The 25,129-nt window shown below is 34.6% G+C and overlaps 1 protein-coding gene across 33 annotated transcripts in view; it reads right to left on the bottom strand.

Annotated features, from left to right (window-relative positions):
- Positions 1-25,129, bottom strand: part of GULP1 (GULP PTB domain containing engulfment adaptor 1) — a 320,008-nt gene that overhangs the window by 78,860 nt on the left and 216,019 nt on the right. Inside the window, exon 5 of one of the 33 annotated variants that reach the window (XM_031936474.1) lies at positions 19,817-19,927. The exons of the other annotated variants lie outside the window; for them this stretch is intronic. Within the exon in view, the coding sequence (XP_031792334.1) occupies positions 19,817-19,822 (6 nt within the window). The 5' untranslated portion in view covers positions 19,823-19,927. The remainder of the gene's footprint in view (positions 1-19,816; positions 19,928-25,129) is intronic. 33 annotated transcript variants of the gene reach the window in all.

The raw sequence follows: 25,129 nt of genomic DNA, 5'->3' as shown, positions 1-25,129 counted from the left end.
ATGATATATTGATTAAATAATTCATATTTATATGCATTTCTTACGCCTATCTAAAATATTTATAAAACTCTTAGATATGAGGTAGCATGTTAGAACAAGCTCTAGATTTAGAATCTGAAGATGTTAGAAAAGTCCCCGAATTTCTGCCTTGTCTGACTCTTTTGAAAGACAGAGATAATAATGCTGTTCTTCTCTCCTTATAAAATCATTCTAAAGAGCAATTGCAATGAGAGATGAAAAACAGAAAACCTCTTTAAATTGCAAGGTGTTCATGAGGGATTGCCATTCCCTTATCAGGTGATTGTTAGGGGAAGATATTAGGGTTTAGTGGACACAACTGATGCCTGTTCAGTTCTCCTGGGATCCACTTTATCAACGCAGAGACCCATCTTCCAGTTTCCACATGCTTTGCTGGTAATGACTCACACTCAAGACCTCCAGAGTATTCCTTTTGGGCAATGAAGTCAAAGGCACCTTGCCAGTATTGAGAGCTAGAAGCATATGGGAATTTTTTTTTTTTAATCCCCCCCATACCCACACCACCCCATCATCACATTCCTTAGCCAATGACTGACTCGGCTAAGGAAGTAAGCCAAGTCAAGTTTTGTACCTCTACAAGTTTTGTGGAGGTACAAAAGCCCAGCTTCTTTGTTTGGAGGTGAGATAAATGCTAAGGTGTAATGTTATGATGCAGAGCTTACCATGGAATTAGGCTAATGCTGTGGCTCCAGCTGATGTCTACTCTTCCTTCATTTCTTCTTCTTGTCGGCTCTGCTTTTTCTATTAATTTACTGATTTCTCCTGGGAGTACCCCCCTTAATAAATCAATACACTTAAATCTTTTGCCTTGGGGTTTATTTCTGGGAGAAACTGGTCTAAGACACTGGTTAAAGGCTTAAATGCTTACATTCCAGGGACATACAGTCTAGTATATAAACCCATAAATGACTGTCCTAAGTGCCATCAAAAGTCTTGTACAAAGTATACAAACTTTGATTTTTATCTTTTCTATTCTTCCTGGTTCCTGGAGGGTGAAACAAAAAACGGAATCATGCTGTGACCAGGGAATTACTTCACCCTATTCCAACAGAAGAGTTGTTAACTAGCTGAAGAATTAGCAAAATGCTAGGCATGGCTGGGAGCAGAAGTGAGCCACCTAACTGACAAAGATACTAAGCAGAAGTCCACATGCAGAATTGAAAGATCCCCTAGACTCTTTTCTCAGCCTGGCTCCCAGGACACTAGCTGCTAATCTTATAAGCCTCCAAGCAGAATAATATTTCCCTGAGGAAAACAGACCAAGGAAACCAAGACAACCTATGCTGACAGTTAACGATCCATGTGAAATAGGTGAGTCACCTGATCAGTCAGCAGATGACAAGCCCTTCTCAAGTATACAGAACCGCCAGTTGGCTTTTGAGTGAGTCAATCTTAAATATCAAAACACAGCAAGTATGTGAATATATTCGAGAAAAGCCTCTCACATGAAAAGACTGGGGGGAAAAAATAACAGCAACAAAAGGAATGGTTAGAAAAGTAGAGGGAGCGCAAGAAAAAAATATGATGGCTAATACTCTATAGTCAATATAGATATATTGCATTCATAATAAAACCAGGATGCTAGAAAAAGTAGCACATAAAGAACAAAAGAGAATTGACAGAAATTTAATAATATGACTCAGGTAATTAAAAAATCATAAGAATATTAAAAGATAAAGTTAGAAAAAATTACAAGAAGTAATTATTAAATGCTTACAATTTTTCAGGTTGCATTTTAGGAGTTAAGAATATAGCAGAGAGGTAATACATTTGTTAGTTAGCTAGATTTAACCATTCCACAATGCACATATACTTCAAAACATACAAAATAAAAACATACAATGTTATCTGTTAATTAAAAAATAAAATTAATAATTTATTAAATGCACTGAAAAAAAAAATTTCCCTACCCTTATGGAACTTACATCCTAGTGGGCGAGCCAAACAATATTAATATGAATAAGTGAATTAGATGGTACTTTAGAAGTGGTGGAACTCAGAGTGTGTGACTGTGTCTGTTTTCTGTGTCATACCATTTTAAATAGGATATTCAGAGGAGATGTCACAGATAAGGTGAAATGTAAAACAATCAGAAAGGCAGATATCTGGGGAAATGTAGGCCAAGGAAGGGAAACAGAAAGTGCAAAAGCCAGATATTTAAAATGAGATACAAACTAGAACAATTGAAGAATTGGTCTAGAATAGTGTTTTTCGAAATTTGGTCCCAGGACTTGTAGCATCAACTACCATAACTAGGAAATTGTCATAAATACAAATTCTACTCAATCAGAAACTGGGAGTGAGGCCCAGCAATCAGTTTTAATATCTTCTACAGGTGATTCTGATGCATGCCTAAAGGTGAGAACCTGTTTTAGGAGAGCCAACTTTAAACCAAATAGAGTCCTAGAAAGAGAGAAGAGGAAAAACTAAAGGATAGAACACTATCAATTACTTTCCCAGAACCAAAGGTATAAATTTTCAGAACCAAAGGTATAAAATTTCAAATTAATGTTATATTAATGAGTGAAAACAAATATACAAGCACAAATAGGCTTACCATCAAAATACTAGAGATTAAAAAAATCAGAAAAGATTCCAGAGAGAAACAAACAACAAAAAATAAAACAAAACAAAACCCAGAAATATGAATGACATCAGATTTCTTCTTCATATCAGCAGTAATGGAAGAAAGTAACTTCAAATTCTGAGGGAAATGATAATTTTGAACCAAGTTTCCAGGCTATGAGGAAAGAAAAATTCATACTGAGATGTGCAGAGGCTCAAAAATTGCCCTGCCACGTCCCAGTTCTCAGTAAGAAAAGAAGGAACTAAAATAAAACAGAGGGAGTAATGAGCCCAGGAAACAGGGCAGATATGTCAGGAGGGTGTTGATGGCCACTACAAACATCATGAATAAAAGCACAGCAGTACAACAGTTTATCCAGAATAGAACAAAATAACAAAAGATAGGAAAGCAAAATGCAGTCGCTTCAGTGAGGCTTAGGAGAAGAGCTAGAGAAGGTTTTGTTTTTTAGTTTTTTCATTATAAATTTTGGAGAAATATTTGACTATTTTAAATGGACATAGATTATTTGATGAAATAAAAATGAAATTAAGCCCCCAGAAGGTGACATGTTAATTTTGCATATGCTCATTTATTCCTTAAAATATTTTTGAGTATTTAATATCAGTCTAGCATTTACTAAACGCTGGGTAGAGATCAGGTAAAAATGTCCCTGTATTCATGGAAGTTATCCTAATGAGTGTGTGTGTGTGTGTGTTTGTGTGTGTGTGTGCATCTATGTCTATTTTATGTCTAGATCATAGACACACATATTAGATTTTGATCACACAGATGGACTGCACAGAGTGTGGGTAATATTTAAGAAACAGTCATCAGTTCTCTCTAAAAAGGTGGCATATTAATGAGATGTAAGGAAGAAATGAAACATACACTCAAGCATATTGAGGTTAACATGACTCTGATGTGTTCACTAGAGATACCAGACTCAACAATTGAGTATACAGCGCTGGAGCCTAAGGAAGAAGAATTCTGAAGAGATCACGTGGATTAGGGAGATCCTGGCACGAAGGTCTCAATGAAAGGATGAAAGATTGAAAAGAGTGCCAGAATCCTGGGTCCTCAAGTAGCTGCCATATTTCAGAGGGAGATGGAAGAGAATAATGCTGCAAAGGGGAATAAGATGAGTGTTCAAGGAAATGGAGGGGGAATCATGCAAGTGAGACATTAATACTCCTGAACAGGGTTGCCAGATACAGCAAATAAAATTATAGGATGTCACTGCTGGTGGGAATGTAAAATGGTACAGCCAATCTGAAAAAAAAAAAAAAAAATGGCTTGGTAGTTTCATTTCAAACTAAACGTGGACTTACCATATGATGCAGCAACTGCACTCTTGAGTATTTACCTCAGAGAAATGAACACTAATGTTCAAGTAAATGTCCTGTACGGGTGTTCATTGTAGCTCTCTTTGTAATAGCTCAAAATCAGAAACAATCTAATTGTCCTGCAATGAGTGAATGCTTAAACAGTGGTACAACTATACCATGGAATACTGCTAAGAAATAAAAATGAATGAATTATTGATACACAGGACAAGTTAGATGGATCAAAAGGGAATTTTGCCAAATATAAAAAGGTAATCCCAAAAGGTTTATTTTTCATTACTATTTACCTAAAATAGAAATACAGGAATATTTCACTGACAATCTCTTAAAAATGGGACACTGGTATATTCAACATTACTTAAAATTGTGTAAAAATACTCATTTTTATGTTTTGCAACTTTATGTCTTAATTCCTCCATGTGAGAAAAAAAATTAGCAATGATGAAAAAAGAGTATAATGTTTCAGACTATTTTGCTTCATACAATTAGATTCAGAGTGTTATTTTTCACTTTGGCAAAGAGCAAAAGAAAAAAAAGTTATGTGCTGTCTGGCAAGTGATAATTGTTCCTGCATTTTTTTTTTCTTACTTAAAATGTTCAGGGTTTTATTTATTTATTATTTATTTATTTTTTCTGTACAATACATCCTCACTTAACAGCATCAATAGGTTCTTTGAAACTGCAACTCTAAGCTGAAGGACATATAACAAAATCAATTTTACCACAGGCTAACTGATATAAACAACAGTTATGTTCCTACACCATATTTCTGGTCACAAAACTATCACCAAACTTCTAAATAAAGACCGAAATACTTCTAATGTTAAACACCAAAATAAATGTGAGTTATACATACATTTAAGAAAGATCAATAAAAACAAGTAAGATAATTATTTATTCAATTATTTTCGCTCAGGGTCCCAGGTGGCAGGATCCTCGCCTGATAGCTCTGGGACAAAGCTGGAACCAGCCCTAGACAGGACGCCACCCAGTGGCAGGGCACATTCACACACACCCACACTCAGAAGGGGACCATTTAGACAGATCAGTTCACCAAACCTGTGCATTTTGGGATATGGGAGGAAACAGGAGTACTCAGAGAAAACCCACACAGATATGGGGAGAACCTGAAAACCCCACACAGACAGTAGCCCTGGCTGGGAACTGATTTTTTTTTTCTCATCAACCTTATAACCAATAACATGGAATAAAACAACACTGAATCAAAGAGTGTTATTCAAGGCCCTGCTGTAGATCCAAATAGACAAAATTTATTTTGGTAATTTTTTTTTTAAGAAATATCAGGCCATAGTTTACATAAGTACAAGTATGTGTCTTGCACAGTTGTGTGCTTGTGTCTGGAAAATGCAACAGGTTTTCTGTTTATTTATGAATAAACACTTTAATTTTAATATTAATATATGTTCACTAAGAAAAATGAGAAAACTCCAGGAAAATGTATCAATGAAAATAAGCATCAACTTTTACCTCATAGCCAAGAAGTGACTTTGTTAAAAATATTGCATATTATCTTTTCAATTTACATTAAAATAAAAGTGATCAGCCAATGACAATATTAGGCAAACCTAACAAACAAAACCTCATCAATTACTATATAATTTGGCATTATTGTGTAAATATGCAGGTATATCTATAAGTGATTGTATCTATATATATTGAACTTTGAGATTAAAACATTGAATATGACTCCTAAGCAAAATGGACAGATAAGAAAGATATAAAACACAGATGGGAAATTTAGAATATTATATTATAAAAAGTAACATGTAGTCAATTGATCTAAAAATGTTTTGTGTATTATTAGTCTATATATTGAAAGTTATAACAACATGGTATATATTTTGTCAGATTTTACAAACTAGTAAATGTCTTTTTTAAATCTTCTATAAAGATTTTGATAAATACAGAACAAATTTCTGATATTATAGACATAATTTTATATTCAACATAAATACTCCACCCCATATATCTCTCCACTCAATGTATATGAATACTTATTGTTTAGGCAGATGTACTCAAAACAGGCATTTTACAGGCTGCAGTCTGCTGAAATTAAATCTACAGAAATGTTATCAAACTTGCTATTGCAAACAAAGTATTTACCTTGGTGACTCTTAAAATGCTAGTAAGATATGTTGCATTTGGTTAATATTTTCCAAAATTCCTATAATTATTTTTCAGATAGTTAATATGAAACAAAGACTTCTCTTTTAAGTTAATTTCCACAAGTGATGTCTATATTCATTTCTTCCATTCTTTCACTGTATTCTATTATGCCTACCATTAGCATTTTACAACAATGTGTGCAAGTTTGAGGATTCCACCCACGTTACCAAGTATTATTCAAAATGGAAGATTTTTTTCACTTGAAAGGCTGAATAGTTGTTTTATAATTTGCTTCTTTGCCAGTAGAGAGCAGTGTTGGACATCATATGGACTCGTTTACACTATCTGCTTTCTTTCCTCAAATGTTTCAGAATCACTCTATGAATAATGTAGGATTGTTTTTAAATATCAGAAAAGTAACAATTAAATAGCTAAAGAGTTACTAAGTCTAACTGCTATGAAATTTCACAGTATTTAACATACAAAGGACATCATTTATAACAAAAATATCTGGAATACACATTTTATGTATAGTAAATTCAAAATATGCCAATTTTATGTAGATAATATGTTCACTACAGAATTACTGTAAAATATTAAGGGAGAATTATTCCTACTTTTTATAATATAAAAGTTTTATCTTGCTTCAAGATTAATAAATATTGGTGGCATAACAATGAATATTCTCATTATTTAAAAAAATGCATATATATCTTTGTAACCAATGTTGCAGAGACTCAAATATGATGGGACTAATTTTCTTTGAAGCAATTTGACTCCATATGTGCAAAAAAAAAAAAAAAAAAGGAAAAGTATTTAAGCCTGTTAGCTACTCAACTGTACCCAGTAGATAAGCTATATAGGAGTAAGCCAATTTAATTTTATAGCCTTTATTTGGCTGACTTACTATGGTCCCATTGCCAAGCAATACAGGAAAAGCCATTTTTAAAAAGCACATCATAACAGTCATTTGCTAAAGCAGGGTCAGAATCAATTGGATTTAAATTTATTAATCAAAACCATAATCCTGAAAAAAACTAAAATAGATCCACCAACAAAAGGTTATACTTTAAATTTGAAATTAAATACTCTAAAAAGGTCATCCTTTAAAGGACAAGCAAGTTTTGATAGAAAATGTTTAAAATATGGACTGAGTATTAAAAAGTCAACATTTTATATTTTATTTAATATTTGTTGCTCATTTTATTATAACAATTCTTTATTAAATTATATTTGTTCTTGTTTTACATGGATATAGGGTATATTATTTTTATCGTCTCTTGTTTTAAAATATAGTTTCCATGTTTAAGTCCAAACAAGTCTACTTGCTATAAACAAGAAACTGCGTTCATTGCTCAGGAGGCTCCCCCACCGAGTTTGTACCACATGGTCAGACTAAGCAGCAGCGAGTTTTTGTCCTGTCTGTGGAGTCCCTCCCATACTCAAACATCCTTCACATCTGAAGAGCGAGACAGGTGGAGTAAGTAGGGCATTTATCTGTATTGCTATCAACAGAAGTGTTATAAAAATAAATAAGCATCAACTTGAATAGAAAACCAAAAGCATGGGATTTGGAGCCAGGCAAGCTTCACAATCCATTTCTCACTAGAGAATCACATGATTATAAAACACATTTTTGGGCTGTGGAAATATTCTCATGTAACTTTCATTATTTTACAGATGTGAAAACTGAGGATCGAACTGAGGATAATATTACTTATCTATGCCACACCCATCTAGCTAGTTAAGATTTATGTAATATAGTTCCTATTGTGACAGCGGTTTAAAAATGAAGGCAGTCAAAAGAATATTCCATGTACTTTACAATCAGATAAAATGAGTTTCCGAATACTGATTCCACTATTTTACTCTACCTTTCATAGTCTCACTTTCCTCATTCATAAAATAGTGAAAAACTCAGTGTTCTTGTGATAATTAAATGAGAAAATACAACCAGTGACTAGCACAGAATGAATATTCAATGAATTTATGCTTAGAAATAAAAATGAAATAATAACAACCACATCAAGCAAATAAAAAGAGCTAACCCACCCACAATGAACTGCAAAGTAAGCAAGAATAAAGACCCTATTTTAAGCCACTAAGATTTGGGTTTTGGTTCTTGAGGCAGCTACACTACTTACCAACACATACGCAAGTTATTTTTTTTTTCCTCAAAATGGTATTGGTTACTTTCAAACATTTATTCTTCTGAATTCCCACTGTAATTTAATTTAATTTATTTTCAATTCTCCTTGCAATTTAATCAGATTTATATATAACATGAGACAAGTGAGATTTTAAAGATATCTATACATATAATATGTCTCTTTGTGAGGGTCTTTTAAGTAAGTGTTTATTCTGTTTCTTAGTGAGGCTGAGTATATTTCATGCTAAATATATTCTTAATTGCTTTATAAGTTTTGGTAAGTTAGATTATTTTTCAATTCTACTTATAACAATATATTGCTATATAAGGAATGTTTATCCAGTATGTGGTAAGCTTACCAAATTCTCTTAAGCCTAGTAGTATTATTTTTTAAATTTAAGTGCGCTGGAATCCAATTATCAATAAAAGGAAATATATCTTTTTCCTTTCCAATATGGCTACTAATTATTTAATTTTACTTGATTACAAAATTAGTTAAAAAGCAATGTTGTGCAACAGTAATAAGAAGCATCTATATTTCATTCTTAATTTTCATGGAACTTACTTAAGCTTTTGACTATACAACATACCGATCATTGTTCTACTTCATGTTTAAACTTGCACAAAATAATCTTCCCAAATGTATTTATGTGCCTGAACACTAAATATATTTATTTGCAGAAACTCCTGACATTTCAAGTGCGCTCTGAGCTCTCTTGAGCTAAATTTATCTCTTATTCTCCCTTTCGGAGAGAAGATTCTTTAAATGCTCTAGCACCCCCATCTTTCAGGGCTTACCATTCACAGGACTTCTCTGAGATGCTGGATTATTGTTATCATTACTATGATCATTATTAGTAGGATTTCTATGTCCTAATCCATTTCAAAAATAGTTATTGTGCATACTCTATGTATCAGGTCCTGTTTCAGACATGAGGATATATCAGTGAACTAAATAGACCCAAATCCCTGACCTACTAATGCTGCCGTAGGCTACACACGCTTCTTCAATGACCAGAGCGTCTTATTTTTCTCACAGGTTCTTTCACTCCATTCTACCCAAGGCCTTGTTATTTGAGAACAAACAAATCAACTGCAACAAAGCTTTCAAATATGCAATAATTGCCACAGCATAGTTTTCTGGCTGTAAGTGATTATTGTTTGTTTTGAACTCTTATGCCATTTTTGAGAAAACCTCCTCCCGTGCTACAAGCAGAACTTTTTTCATATTTGAATATCATAGAAAATGAGTGATCATATTAAGGGAGTCTGTTACTCAAACTCTTGTCCTCATTTTTTGTAGAAAAGGAGAAAAATCTACTCTTCAGATCTTGATAGGTGGTGCATAGTTCTTTTGAGTGAAAAATGAGTGTGCTCTAACGATACTCCTGAAATGCAGATTTATTGATTTCATTTAACAGACTTTCTGTCAATGATTAATATGGCCTGACTACCTCTGCAAAGCATTGCTGTATGCAGAACTGTCATTAGTGTGCTCTGAAGGTCAAAGCAAAGAAGGCCGGATCCTGTTTTACCTTCCAGGTTTAAAGATTCAATACAAGGAAGCGTAAAGAAAATAAACAAACAACAATAACAAAAACCATTCTGACCTGGAACAGATTGAGACAAGCTTAATGTTGGTGGCCTCCTACAGAGGCATTAGGGAGAGCAGACTCTGCACCAGAGTAGAGCTTCTTTTATTCCACAGCTGTTTACTGAACACCTACTGTATACCAGGCACTGTTCCAGATACTTGAAAAGAAATGATGAACAGAATAGTTAAAGATCCCTGCATACGTGGCTTGGTGGAACTATGCAAATAAGTTTCAGAGTGACAGTCCAATGGACTTAAGCTTTGAATTCTGGCTCTGCCACTTGCTAGGTCTATCTTAGTGCCACTGAACTGCAGCTTATCAGTTTGTAAAATGTAGATAAATGTCCCCTGTACTTATAAGTGGGCTGTGAGAAAAAAATTGTGTGGGTAAAGTGCCTGTTGACACATAGCAGGCACTCAATAAATATTTGCTTCCAAAAGCAAATGGTGTTGAATGATGTGTCCAGCTGTATATTATTTGGTTCCAGATCCCAAAGTAATGCTAGAACAACAGGGTTTGTGGCTTTTATTCTTTTCCACAAGGGCCATTTTTTTTCTAATTACTTTATAGAGTCAGTATAATTCTATTAGTAGGCTGAAAGGAATCTGCTGGGAAGCTGGTGACTTTGGCTCACTAAATGACAGACAGGAAGACAGGAACATCAAGCATTCAAATATGGTGGGGTCCTGACAGCTGTGGAGTCGGGAAAGGAGTGCAGCGCTCTTTGTATCATCAATTGGGTCCATCTCACTTTCATCAGTCTGCAATCAGATACAGCTATGAGGTGATCAGCTGTTTCATCTTAGCAGCTAATAAACAGCCTAATTCTCTCTTCCTCTTTTGTAAAAGTGAGCAAGTATTCTGCTTCCACTATCGCAAGTCAGGCTTTTGTTACAATTAGGCCAATCATATTATACATTTCTAAATTCAGTTTGGTAATTTTGTTTACTTTTTAAATCCCTGTTTTTTTTAAGATAATTTGATTTAGTTTTCTCAACACTTGAAGTCAATTATCACTAATTAGTGCTATTTAGTAAAGTTATGTAATGCTTCACTGTAATGTTTAATTGGTTTTGTTTGAACCCTACTATATGCTGATTTCTATTTGAATTTATAAGAGTATTTTTCAGCTGCCCTTTTAAATTTCTAATCCTGCTATTATCATAGACCTTTATGATTTTATTGGAACTGTTATAAAAATTTAATAGCCTGATTAGTAACTATAATCCCAAATTATATAAAAAACTTTACATATACAGAACTATATTGCAGCATATCACTTTTCTCAAAAAGAACCATACTATCTACTTTTCATGATATATTTGATTAATATATCAAATATTTAAGCTTGGTATTTTCAGACTACAGAACTAGTATTTGAAATGAGCCTTGACTCTGTGTACTTCCATTTATTAATTGAAATATGAACTGTGCATCTAATTGTTACATAGGAATGGTAATTAATGAACTATGTACTTTCATTTATTAATATGTCTGAAGATTAGAGTAAACCACTTACTTTTAATGTAATTTCAGTTGAAGCATTTTGTGACATGCCATTTCAGTTCATTGATAATAATGCAAAATATAAAATATACATACTGACTCAATTCTGAGATTAATTTGATTGTTTTAATTCAAAGTGATACATGCTATTAAAATACACAAATAAATGAAGTATGGGCAAGAACACAACATTTTAATAGCATTAGAGTCATGCCACTTATTGCAACTCATTTCAAGGCTAACCTACTACAAATTTCAAAATTATATTTGTCCATAGAAATTATGGATACTGCTTTCCACATGCAAAAGAAAAATAGAAAACACATGGTATTCTCTTTGCTCCAGAAACACACTCGTTTGTTGAATATTCGAGTGGAAACATCTGCACAAACCCAGGAAGCATCACTCTATAAAGCCCAATAAATTCTAGAATGGGATTTTCCTAGAGACTCTCAGAGTTACTGCCACTTAATCATGATTAACTCTTTATCTGAAGATAGATAGCATTTTGTAAAGCAGGTAGTTTGGGGAAAGGCCTTTTTAAAGTCCTTGATGACATCCCATTGGAGCTGGAGGGGCCTCAGTTACTAGAACCCCACTGTCAATCTATGCCTATAGAAATCCTGCCAGCAGCCTGCAGGAAAGAATGTGAAGTGGGTGGATGGTCTGGCAAAAGCCTAGGGCAAATACAGGGAGAGAAAAAGTAACCTTCTCTTCTCTGGACTGTCTTAGCCTCTCCACAGAAAGTCCTTTTGGCTTGCTGCTGTAAACACACTTCCTGGGAGAAGTTCAGGTTGTGGTTGGTTCTTCCCCACATTGATTGAATGTTCAATTTGTCATTAGTATAGCAAATTTGCCAATTTATCATATAAGCCATGGGTAAAACACAAATCCCCATGTAAACATTGATGTTAAGGCGTTTACTTTTGTAAATTGTTATTGTCCTCAAGAACTGACTATTTACTGAATAACAAGGTCAAAGTTTATATAGTGATGTAGAATTTAAGGGGAATCTGTGGCATTACAGAGATTAAGATTTGAATCTGGGCTCTGTGTTTCTAATTATTTTGTTATATCTCCTTTGCATTCCAAACCTGTTACTCTTTAAAATAACAGTGGTGATATTTCTGAGGATTTCTTGAGTTAATGAGACAATGGAGTTTGGCACAGTGCTAAGGATTTAGTAAGTTAGTATTTAATAGACTTATCTCACTTATTCAAGTGGGAGAACTAAAAGTATTTTATAGATAAAAGCCAAAGAGTATCCCTAAAATTAAATTGTTCCATACTAAATAATCCAGGTAGATTATAGAAAACAACTATAATCAGTTAGTTTCTGGCTTTTATCTACTGATTTGAAATCATATAAATGCAAATGAGCAGGAAAAATATATTTATCATTGCTAGTTCTCCCAATAATTTTAATGTCCCATTATAACTCCTGGAATTTAATTAGTGAAAATCTTAAATTTAACGAGGATCATAAAATGAATACTTATATTAGCAAGTATGCTTATGACACTGTAATTAAAATTAAAAGACAAAAGAAGTATATAAATAGGGCACTACTTATCAAATGTTATAGATTAAAATTTGCAGGAAATATCACACTAAAACTTCATTAGGTGCTAATTATATTGTATATATTCTTCTAGAAGCTTCTTTTCTAAATTCAATAAAGTAAATTTTGATACAGTACTATAATTATATATCTGTTAAGTAGTATAACTGTACTATGTAGATGTGTGGTGATCTCATTAATAAGGTCATGCAGTTGGTCAACTATAAGGTAAAAAAGAGGTAAGTCTGAGGCACATTTGTTCAATGACTATAAATTGGTTAAAGTCTGAAACTTGCCTTGTTAAATGATCCAGTTTATGAAGGTCAAGGCACAGCATTCAAGAAATACATCATATAAATTATTTCAATACCTTTAATTTACATATATCCAGTTCAATAGACAGAGTTTACAGCACATCATTTAACTTCTTGGTTGTGATTTTCCATATGAATAGGATTGTGCACTGATAATTCTATTACTAGCCCAGAATGGCACATCTTCACCCAATGGACCAAGGACTTGGAATGCTGTGTCTATTAGATTGAGAATGTTTTTTGGCAAGGAAATCAGTACCTCAGAAGAGAGTATGATTCTATATGTATATAGAATACTGTACATTAGAATATGCTGTTGTATATAATATGTACATTCTATACTGTATATTATAATATGCTTCATAGTATGGAGTTATTTGGGGGTAAACTATGAACCAAGAGTTACAAAATTCAAACAATGAAGAACTGACTCAGGATTGTAGATGATTTCAATACAGAGAGGAAGGGTGGCATAGTTTGATAATATGAAATTCAAAGCTAGAAAATTTTAGGGAGGAGAAAGGGAGAACACTTAATTTCCCTGTTATACCAGGTGCTACAGGATAGTTGTGGAAAGAAAACACATACCACTTCAGAGGCTACTGGCGATTTAGTGTCCTTATGAGAGAATTGGTTTTTATTCAGAGCAAGAAGCAGCAGTAAGGTTCAGAAGACAGGTTTAAGACAAAGGGTATTTTGCTGATGATTGATCTTGAATTCCCAGGGATTCCTTCTTCAAATAAACATATTTTAAAAAATAATTTCACTGATTAAAAAATTTTTCCACTACTTCCAAAAATTTATTTATTTAAGGTAGCTTATAACTACTAATAAAATACAGAAAGATAAAATAAATTAGCAAAATGAAGTAAAAAAAAAAGCAAAATGGACGAGTAGCAACAGGTTTGCAGTCAAAAGCCATATAATCTCGTAAATTTGCTAGAGATCACTCAGAAAGTAGGCTGTGACTTTATTCAACAGCAGCATAAAGTAAAATAACAAACAAATCAGTTACCTTATGATTCACTACTGATTAGCTGAAATAAAAATAAAGCTGTTTCATGTATATGATGGAGCTTTGATTTGCAATTGGATTAATATGTGATTTCACTAACAAAAGTGTTTGATAGTTCACTAAATTTCAAATAGCCCATTGGATATTTGCATTACTTTTACAATAGCCATGAATATGAAAAACAGCTTCACAATTACGGTTAACCATCATTTTCTCTGCTATTGTTAAGTACTTTAGAGAAATACCTATCACTCTCTGTCAAAACGGGATAAAGAAATAACTGCCTTTGCCTTTACATTCTGTTTTACATAGTTGCCTGTCTAAATAACTTTCTTTATAATTGTTATAACAACATTTAATTTATAAAACCATGAAATTAGTAGTAGACTTGAAATGCATTGCAGGGGTATATACACCACATAGGCAACTCAAGCCCTGCTGTGAAAATGTTTCTCCTTAGTACAGTTCCTCTTTTCAGCAAACTGCCAAGCTTTTAAAAGTCCCAATGAATTTCTACAGTCACGTTTTTCCAAATCGAAAATATGTGAATCATGACATCTTGTCAGTTTTATTTTTCAGACAATACATTCTTTTTAGAGCTTTCCTAGTTCTATGTTATTAATGTTGGAAGTTAGAAGTCATGACATTTCCTTCTACTATACAGAATAGTGACAGCTGAATTATTTCTGCTCCTTAGTTCTCCAAAGCATCATTGTTAACATTACCTTTGAGATACTCTGTAGTACTGAATTAAGGAATGGTTATTATCAGGGGAAAAAAGTATCAGGCAGATTAAGATCAGCACTTCAAAAAGAATTGTCAAGGCTTTATTTTTACTAAGTATATCTTAACCTAAAATTAAATCCAAAGAGTTAGGATACAGGTAGGTATTCTAATAATTAATTTTAATGTACATGTGTTACTAAAGTTTTTCAGTATATGGTATTATCAAGATAAAAAAGATGGTAGCATTACTAGTTCAGGGATTCATATGGCATTAACAAGGTAATAGTACTCTCATCGTTTATAAGATTTGGTGTGTGTTATTACATGCAAAGTCCATGGAAGTCATGTCCATGTCTAGTTATGGTTACAAGAAAAGGAGACTGCTGTGGTTTAAATCAGGGGTGTTCAATCTTTTGGCCTCCCTGGGCCACATTGGAATAATTGTCTTGGGCCACACATAAAATACACTAACTGATATGGTTTGGTTCTGTGTCCTGACACAAATCTCATGGCATTGTAATCTCCATGTGTTGAGGGAGGGATCTGGTGGGAGGTGACTGAATCACGGGGGCAGTTTCCTCCATGTTGTTTTCATGATAGTGAGTGAGTTCTCACGAGATCTGATGGTTTAAAAGTGTTTGGCAGTTTCCCCCACCCTCCCTCTCTCTCCTGCCACCTTGTGAAGAAGGTGCTTGCTTCCCCTTTGTTTTCTGCTGTGATTATAAGTTTCCTGAGGTCTCCCCATCCATACAGAACTGTGAGTCAATTAAGCCTCTTTCTTTATAAATTACCCAGTCTCAGGTAGTTCTTTATAGCAGTGTGAAAATGGACTAATACACTAACACTAATGTTAGCAGATGAGCAAAAAAAAAAAAAAAAAAAAAGCCAAAAAACCTCATGTTGCTTTAAGAAAGTTTAAGAATTTATGTTGGGCCACATGTGGCCCATAGGCTGCAGATTGAACAAGCTTGGTTTAAATATTGTACCCCCTCAAAGATTCATGTTGAAGTGTAATCTCCAGAGCAACAATATTGAAACGTGAGACCTTTAGGAACTGATTAGGTCATGGATTTACGACACTATACAAAGTCTTGAGGAACTAGCTAGGCCTTTTATTGTCTGTCTGAGGGCCATGTGAGGACACAGCACTAGTCCCTCCTGGATGACACAGAGTTCAAGATGCCATCTTGGAAGCAGAGACGGGTTCCTTACCAGACATTAAGCCTGCCAGTCCCCTGATCTTTGACCTCCTAGCCTCCAGAGTTGTGAGAAATAAATTTTTGTTCTTTATAATTTACCCAATCTCAGGTTTCTGTTATAGCAGCACTAACTGACTAAGACGCTTTCTAGGAAAACTCCTTAAGTACTTGAAACACCCAGAGATTAAGTTAAATTATTGCACAATTTTATAGTGTAGAAAATATAAAGGATATGATTTCTAACATATATTAGTCACCTACTCTGTGCCACAAATTGTGGGAGCTGTTTTCAAATATATCTCATTTAAGAAAAACATAAACAGGAGGTCTCAGGAAATATCAATTCATACATTTATAGATTGAAAGAATACAATTTTAACCTTTAGTAATATAATTAATATCCAGAAGTGGGTATTACTACATAAATTATAGACATTACTTTAGAGGGAAAATGAATAATTTACTCTAGAATATTCTTATAGCATTAATAATAATCATGAAATAGTATCTTTATTAAAACTAAATCCAGGCTCAAGAGTGAATCCTGATAAGTTAGACAATAAATGTTCTAAAATGTATAGATAATCTTTCCTTAAGAATTGCTTCACCAGCCATAGAGTAAATCATGACAGCTTCCTGCCTATGGGAAAACCACCTTCCATGGATAGCAGATGCAGCTCTCTCCCTTTCTGTCCCTCTTCTTACTAGAAGTGTCCCAGTTTTATAAACATCTATTCCATTCTACTATTATCCTTCCTCCGCAATTGCCTGTTACCCTGCCAGGGCTACTTATTTACTATAATTCTAATAGAGCATGACTATGTGATGTTTATGAAGTCAGTACAAATGATTAACAAATATATTTTTGAAAAAAATGGTTTATAAGTTAAGGCATTAAAAAAATTAAAAATACGGCTCTGAAAATCCTGGTCCAACAGAGGTAAAAGCACAAAAAGTGTTCAAGGTTGGGAAAGTCAGACTGGGAGAGGAGGGAAGACAGCCTGCCTGGCTGATATGTTTTGGAAGAAGGCAGTGACAACAGAACACTTATTCTTTTCTGTGTTGGCAACTTCCAGGAATAAATTGCTAGAAACTACTCATCAGAAAGAACATATCAAGGGGTGAGAAACAGAGGCATCCCTTTTCTATCAGAACAAAACCAACGCCATGTAGTTCTATATGGCTTATATCTCAGTAGGACCAAGAGTCATCAATCCCTTTACTCTTCCTGACAGTTTTTCAACCTACTGTAAGACGCGGAAACATCTTTAACAAGAGACATTTCTACTTACATAAAAACAAAGGTCTTAGAGGTATCATATCTGGTGGCATGCTATAGTGATTAGAAACTCATACTTCAAAATCATGCCATCTGTACTTGAATACTATGCTAATAACAAACTGTAACTTCTGGCAAATAATGTATATTAGTCCTTTTTTTTTCATTGTTATGAAGAACTGTCTGAGACTGAGTAATTTATAAAGAAAAGAGGTTTAACCTACTCACAGTTCCACATGATGGGACGGCCTCAGTATACTTAAAATCATGGCAGAAAGCAAAAGGTGGGGCCAGGCAAGTCTTACATGGAGGCAGGAGAAAGAGCGAGTGAGAGAGAGGAAAGTGTGACACTTTTAAGTCATCAGATCCATGAGACTCACTATCATGAGAACAGCATGGGGGAAACTGCCCCCATGATCCAATCACCTCCCACCAGGCCCCGCCCTTGATATGTGGGGATTAAAATTTCACATGAGATTTGGGTGAGGACACAGAGCCAAAGCATGTAAGTTTGTAATTTTTATAAACTTCAATTTTATTATCCATAAAATGGGGGCCTTAATAGTAAACAACATAGTTAAGTATATATAGGGTCATTATAACTACAGTATCTATCTCATAGAACTGTCATGAACATAAAGACAGAACACATGCTGGACAAGTTTTAAGCAGTTAACAGTGCTAGCAGGATTGTGCTTACTGCTAAAGTACTAATAGAGTTGGTAAGTCAGCACAGACCAATGACCAATCTCTAACCTTTAACCAATTTGATAGAACATGGCTGGTTAGAAGATATGAATAAAGGGAAGAGAATTTGAAAAAGGGGCCCCATTGAGGGAGTATCAAGAGCCAGTGGAGGAAAGCAGAGGACTATTAGGACAAACTATATAATTTTGACTCCAAGTTTTGTTAATCAGAGATGGACATTCAAACAATCTTGATGGTGATGTCAGTACTATGCAAACATGTCCAAGAACAGCTTAAGAGAGGCATTTCTATTTCATTGGAAAACTGGTACTTATTTTAGCATAGTCAACTTTATTATAAGACTCTTGTTCTAAAAAGATTTATTTATCTAGGTAACACCAGTACAAAAGATTATTAACATCTGCAATTTTCTTTTTACTCTCCTAAATCATCACCTTTGGGCAATTTTGATACTTATTAACACTGCCACAGCTGGAGTGCAGGAGCAGAGAAAACTGAAACTAAAGCCACTTAATTTGTGGCTTATCATTAGCTTCCTATAAAGATTGGCAGGGGACAAGGTAGACATTATTGATCAATACAGGCTTTATCTGTGTACTTTATTTTCCTGTTTGCATCTTCCAATAGAAAGAAAGTAACCTTATATTTCCCAGTGTTTCTCACATACATTGTGTCAAAATTTCGGTTTTCAGGCTCATTCTACACCAAATCAAAATGAATGGACAGAAAATCTGTATTTTTAACAAGCACACTAGTATAAGACACACTGATTCATCTTAAATAAATCCAAGTAAGATTAATTCTGCATATTCAATGAGAATGCTGCTCTGTGACATATGACACAAAGTATTAAAGTAGCTCTTAATCTGGCCAAGGATACATATGCCGTAGTTGCCAAAATGATGATCTGTATTAGGATAGTGCAGAAAGGAACTAAATATATTTTTTAAAAAGCACGTGGTAATAGGGTATCAGGTAGCAGCATTCTGTGGATTAAAAGCCAATCATTCCCAAAAATAGCTTTCTCTTTTATATATACTTCAATGCAGAAGGTTGATTTAATGTAAAATTCAAAATAAGAGTTGTATCATAATAATAAAAATACTACCTCTATCTTTATATGTTTCAACATATGTAAATAGGTAGACTATATATTCCTCTACTCTTATATTTCTGAAACTAGAAAAGACAGATTAAAAAAGGAAAACATTACTGTTTGGACGAACGGAGGCAGGATGGTGCACTTCCGGGTTCTTCTTCACCACCAACTCTTCCCATGTGTGCGAGAATGCAGCTGACGCCCGGGAAGGTGCAGATTAATCAGGCATGCACCAGGTGATGTCAATCCGAGGAGACCAAGATTTACCTGGTGGCACCTGCAGAGCGGCCCCTCTCCCCCGACATGCCCGTGCCCCGCCTATTGCCCTTCTACTTCTAGAAAAGTTGCTCCCAGCAGATGCCCGGGGGTGAGCTTTCTCAGCCCCCACTCTTGTCGGGACTGTATTAGAAACTCCACCCGCTCCCCGCCCCCCCCCAGCTCCGGTCCCTGAAGCTAGATGACCAAAGAATAAATTTGCAGTTTTGCTTTTAGCCTTGCCTATTCGCTGGTTCTTTTGTGCCCACTCGGCTGGTCTTAGAAAAACAAATCAATTACATTTCAAATAATTTAAGATTTGAAAAGAACATTACCTGCATGGAAGACCAGGTTTTACTTTTTACATGGTGTGACCTTATACAAGTAATTTATGCACTTGGAAGTTGTATTCCTATTATAAAATGTAATAAGTTCTGAATACTTCACTGGAATATAAAAGCATAAAGAAATGTAAGGTAGTAATTCTTGGCAGAGACATGACACTTTGCAAAGGTATAGGGGCCACTACTCTAAATAACATATGTAATTTCTGTAGTTTACACAAGATGAGTTTTTGATGTTTGTGATGACTTTTAGACATTTTACCATGAGGCAGGATGAGGTACATGCACAATATAATAATGATGATCCTTGCTATTAAGTATTTGAAGGGAACTTGCTTAGTATTCAAAAAAAAAAAAAAAAAATCCAGGTTTCTCTTTTCTCAGGTTTCAAAAGAATTGCTTATGTGAAAGATGCTTTGTCAACATGAAGACAGCTAGATTTAAAAGTTGTTACCATTTATTCCCCAGTCTGTAAGATACAGTACAGGGTTCTTGTATATATATACATATATAAGTGCATTTGTATATGTGTGTGTATATATATAATATGTATACACACAGCACATACATTTATGAATTTAATTTCAATAAATTCTAACTTCAGACTGATTAAAACCCTTGGATAAAAGAGAAACTGGAACAAAAGAAAGAGAATGTCTAATTTGACTCCACATGGTATAAAGAAGTCATAATGAAATTCCCACTGCAAACTCCTTCTTCACATAAAGCCAGATTTCACCTGATCTTGTGTAACTTTATTTCTTTAGAAAAATATTTTAATTTACAAATAATAATTGTACATATTCATGGAGTACATGGTGATGCTTTGAATATAGTGATCAGATCAAGGTAATTCCCAAATCCATCATGTCAAACACTTTTCATTTCTTTGTGTTGGGAACATTCAATATCCTCCTTCTAGCTATTTGAAACTACATAATATATTATTGTTATTTATAGCCATCCTACAGTGCTATAGAACACTAGATGCCTTTCTTAACTGAGAGAACATCCTTATCTTTGAGGATAATGAAACTTGAAAACAATAATTTGTTCTAACATAAGTGCACAGCATGAAATAGATTTTAAAATACTTTTTTGGTTCATTTTCCTATTTATAACTAATTCTGACAGGAATCATTAGAGCTCTTAAAATTCATCTTTTAATTGTTTAGTGTTTATTGCGTGATCACAAAAAGACTATGCTCTATATTTGGGGCTTTTTAATTATTTCTTGGTATTTCCAACCTAGATGTTCTATAGAATCTAAAATTCAACATCTAGAACTAAGAGGTATCTCTGACCCAGTACCTCATTATCCCCTATCTCAAGTTCAAGTCTGTCACCCAGAAATGCAACTGAAGTAGTATTCTGTTAACTCTTTGTCTATTTTACTTACATACTCTCCAGCTACAGTGAACCCGTAAACTTTCTAAAATGTGCCAAGTTCTGGTATGTCTCTGGGATGCTGAGTATGCTGTTACCTCTGATTATAATGGCCACCTCACCTGACACACTAAGGTAATTTCTACTGGCTCTTTGCATCTATTAGGAAGTCTTTCTTCATTCTTCCCATGGATGCTCCTTAGTATAAGTCAAGGTGCCAATATGTGTGAGATGGTAAGCCAGCTACATGGATATCTCTGGAATGTATAGAAATCTAGCACTAATCCTTAGCCAGGGTAAGAACAAAGTCTTTGGAAACCACAATTCCTCCCACATATGCTGTTGGTTCATAATCTAGAGGTGATTTTTGCGTGACTAACAAAGGACCCTAGAGAGCTGTGCCTCGAAGCATCTCAGATCCCTCATGTTTTTGTGGATTCTTTCTTTTACTATAACATTTTCTTTGCCTTTTTTAAAGCCTTGCATTAGATCCAAAGGATCTGTCTGTTCTTTCAACCATCAGCTTTGTGTAATCTCTGTAGTGGGTTTCTTCCATGAGACCGTGGAACACACATTTTCTATATCTGGAGTCTATACCTAGTATATGCTGAAGAAAAATAGTAAAATATTCATCTCTTTTGTTGATCAGTTCTGAAATTGCAAACTTGCCTCTTAGAAGTTGTTTAAAAGATTGTTAATTTATACCCTTAAAAAAAGTAAACATACTCACTACAGATATACACATCATCTCATTATAAGGTATTTCATGGCGAAACAGACAACAAAGTCATTTTAAGTTGTAATAGTCCATTATCTTTATCTAAAAATATTTCCATTTTATATTGGTGGTCATAGAAACACACTGCACCCACTTAGTCAATTAATGTCCTGTTGTTTGGACCATTTACTATAATGTTATGCATGTTTGCATTCTTTGCTATTTTTAGTATACTGGAGAACATACAGAAGAACATTGCTTATGAAATTTACTAAATAAATGATAATATTCATTTGTTAATTTATTACAAAAGTTCAAGCTAAAGATGTTCAAGTAATGCTGACACAATGCTACCAGGACTGCATTCTGTATCACAATTCTGCTATATGTTTTTTCTTCATCTTAATTACTTTTTCAAAAACTGGCAGGTAACTCATTGATATCTGTTAGTCTGTTCTCACATTGCTATAAAGAAATACCTGAGAATGAGCAATTGATAAATTAAAGAGGTTTAATTGGCTCACAGTTCTGCAGGCTGTACAGGGAGCATGGCTGGAGAGACCTCAGGAAAATTTCCAGTATGGTGAAAGGTGAAAGGGAAGCAGGAATATCTTACATGGCCAGAGTCGGGGAAAGATAAAGGAGTGCGAGATGCTACACACTTTTAAACAACCAGATCTTGCCATAACTCACTCTTGCTAGGACACCAAGGGGGATGGTATTAAACCATGAGAAACCACCCCCCATGATCTAATAACCTCCCACCAGGCTCCACCTCCAAAATTGGGGATTACAATTCGAAATGAGATTGGGGTAGGGACACAAATCCAGACCCTATCAATTATAATGTCTGTTTTACTCCTTTAACCTGCTGTGTCCACACTCACACAAGCATATAAAACCATCTGTAAAATTCTAAGTTCATTGCTTAAATTTTAAAGGTTTTTTTCTCACTCTACACCCTGAAAATAATTATTTTTATTGACATGTTTCTTCTGGCAATACTTGAGAATATTTAATCTTGCTCATATTTTCCCCAGAAGTTTCTGAAGAATATTTTTTAGTTTGAGTATCTGCAAATAAAAATAGCTTATTTCCTGGTAAAGCTTGCTGCTTTGTTTTTTTTCCATCATCTCCTAGCCAAATGTTTATGTGAGCAAGCCTAGAGCAATACCATTCTAATGAGCAATAAAAACAGACATGTAACCAAGAAAGTGGTGTGGCATTTCTTGGAAATAAATGCAAACTCTGGGGGAGCTAAGAAGCTAGTTTCAATTATTTAGGATTACAGCTAGGGATCAACTAAAAGCTGGTCAAGCCCCTTCATTGCTTACTTTGATGCTCATGATACTATTTCTTATCTGAACCTGCACAGTCTGGGGTGAGGTGACTCATGCTCTTCTGAATTTAAATCTCCTAGGAAGTAATTAGCCATTGCTGCCATGCCTATCATCATTAGTGATTAATTCTGTCACAGATAAAATCTGCTTGGGTGACAGGGCATGAAGAGAGGGGGATTGTGCAAATCTATTCAATTTGGTTCTACAATTTCGTAATGTTGAATTTTGAAATCGTCGTGTTATTAAAATATGCAAGGAATCAGGGACTAACTTCCTAATGAATGTGCTACAGTCTAAAAAATCCCATCTGTAAGACAGTTGTTTGAAATCATGGAAGCTTTTCTTCCGTGTAACAATGGTATATCAAATCTTTGTTAAATCTTGGTATACTTGAAAGAGATAAAAGAGAAAAAAATTAACATTTAATGAGCACCAACCATGTGCTAGGCACTGTACAGATTTTTTTTAAATTAAATGTCTCAAAAGCTCTATAAAGAAGATATTATTTGCATTTTAGATGTGTGAAAACTGAGTTAAATACTAGGCTTGAAATTACGTTGTAGTGTCCACTTTTAATTCATTTCAATGAGGCTCCAAAGCCCATGCTTTTTTGCTTACAGGACACAGCCTTCCCAGTTCTAAACTGTTGGTTCTGTTGCAGTAATAGAATAATACCCCTTAATCACTATTATTTCTTTAGATAAGTGAGTTTGTTGTTATATTTTGAAGAACATGGGACTAATCTTCTACTCACTTCTCCTGGTGGCCTTGACAATACAGTGGAGGACTTCACTTTCTGGCTTCAAGGCATTAGAGGTGTTTGCTAAGACTTACGTTAGAGTGGAACTGGTAAAGTAGGATGATGGAGTTGGGGCCTGGGAAGCCCCAGAAGAGGGCATATATGTAGTTATTGTCTAGGCATTGGGTATAGAATTGTGTTGCATGAACAGTCTGGTTTGGCTTGAGTTCCCTCTTTACATTTTCTCAGATGGACCCATTAATTGACCAAATTTCCACAGTAACTAGTGAAAGTAAGCTATTAGTAATAGTGTTGGGGCAGAGATATAATGATGAACAAGATCTGGCCTTACCTCCCAAGATGCTTTGATCTAGTGAAAGCATACATACTGACAACTAAATAAGCAATTTACAAAATAGGATTAGAAGAACTAGGACAGGGTGGTTAAGCACAGGATACCACAAAAACCCTTGAGTCGGAGATTTAGTTGAGAGGAAAGTGGTATCAGATAAGTCTTCCAGAAGGAACAAGCTAAGCAGAGCATTGACATTTAGCCAGGAAATATAGTGGAGTCCGTGTATGTTCAGGGTAAAGACAGAAGCCCTGAGGAGAGCAAGAGTGGAAAGAGATTATGAGAAAAAACAAAGGATCACATAGAAAAAAAAGAACATATAAGAGAGATGAGGCTTTAGAGGACAAACCAAAAGTTATGTTAAGGACAGAGGAATAGCTTAAGAGAAAAATGTGATGCTACTTAAAGATATTCAGGTTGGAAGACAAAATGACTAGATTTTCATTTAAAAATGCTCACTCCTATTTTGGAGCCATATCAGAACTGGGAGGAAGAGGACGTCCACCTGATGTGTGGAGACTTCTGTAAAGGTCTGTGTGTGAGACAGATGACAGCGGCCTATAGCAGTTGACACCAAGTGTTGCATGCCAGATAAATACAGATATTGAGAGTCAGCATTTACCAATTTTTATAGCATTTTGACAAAGGAGGTATCATTTTGAGTATATTACAACAAGATTTTTGAAAAATACGGGTCTGTGATAGATTAGGGAAAAAAATCTGCTGTTTCATCATAGACATTAGGAAAAGCACTGACCTACACCAGGTG

The sequence above is a fragment of the Piliocolobus tephrosceles genome, chromosome 11, assembly GCF_002776525.5.
Source record: "Piliocolobus tephrosceles isolate RC106 chromosome 11, ASM277652v3, whole genome shotgun sequence".
NCBI classification, from domain to species: domain Eukaryota; kingdom Metazoa; phylum Chordata; class Mammalia; order Primates; family Cercopithecidae; genus Piliocolobus; species Piliocolobus tephrosceles.
Note: the sequence above shows the minus strand (reverse complement) of the source record. Positions and strands in the feature narration are given on the sequence as shown.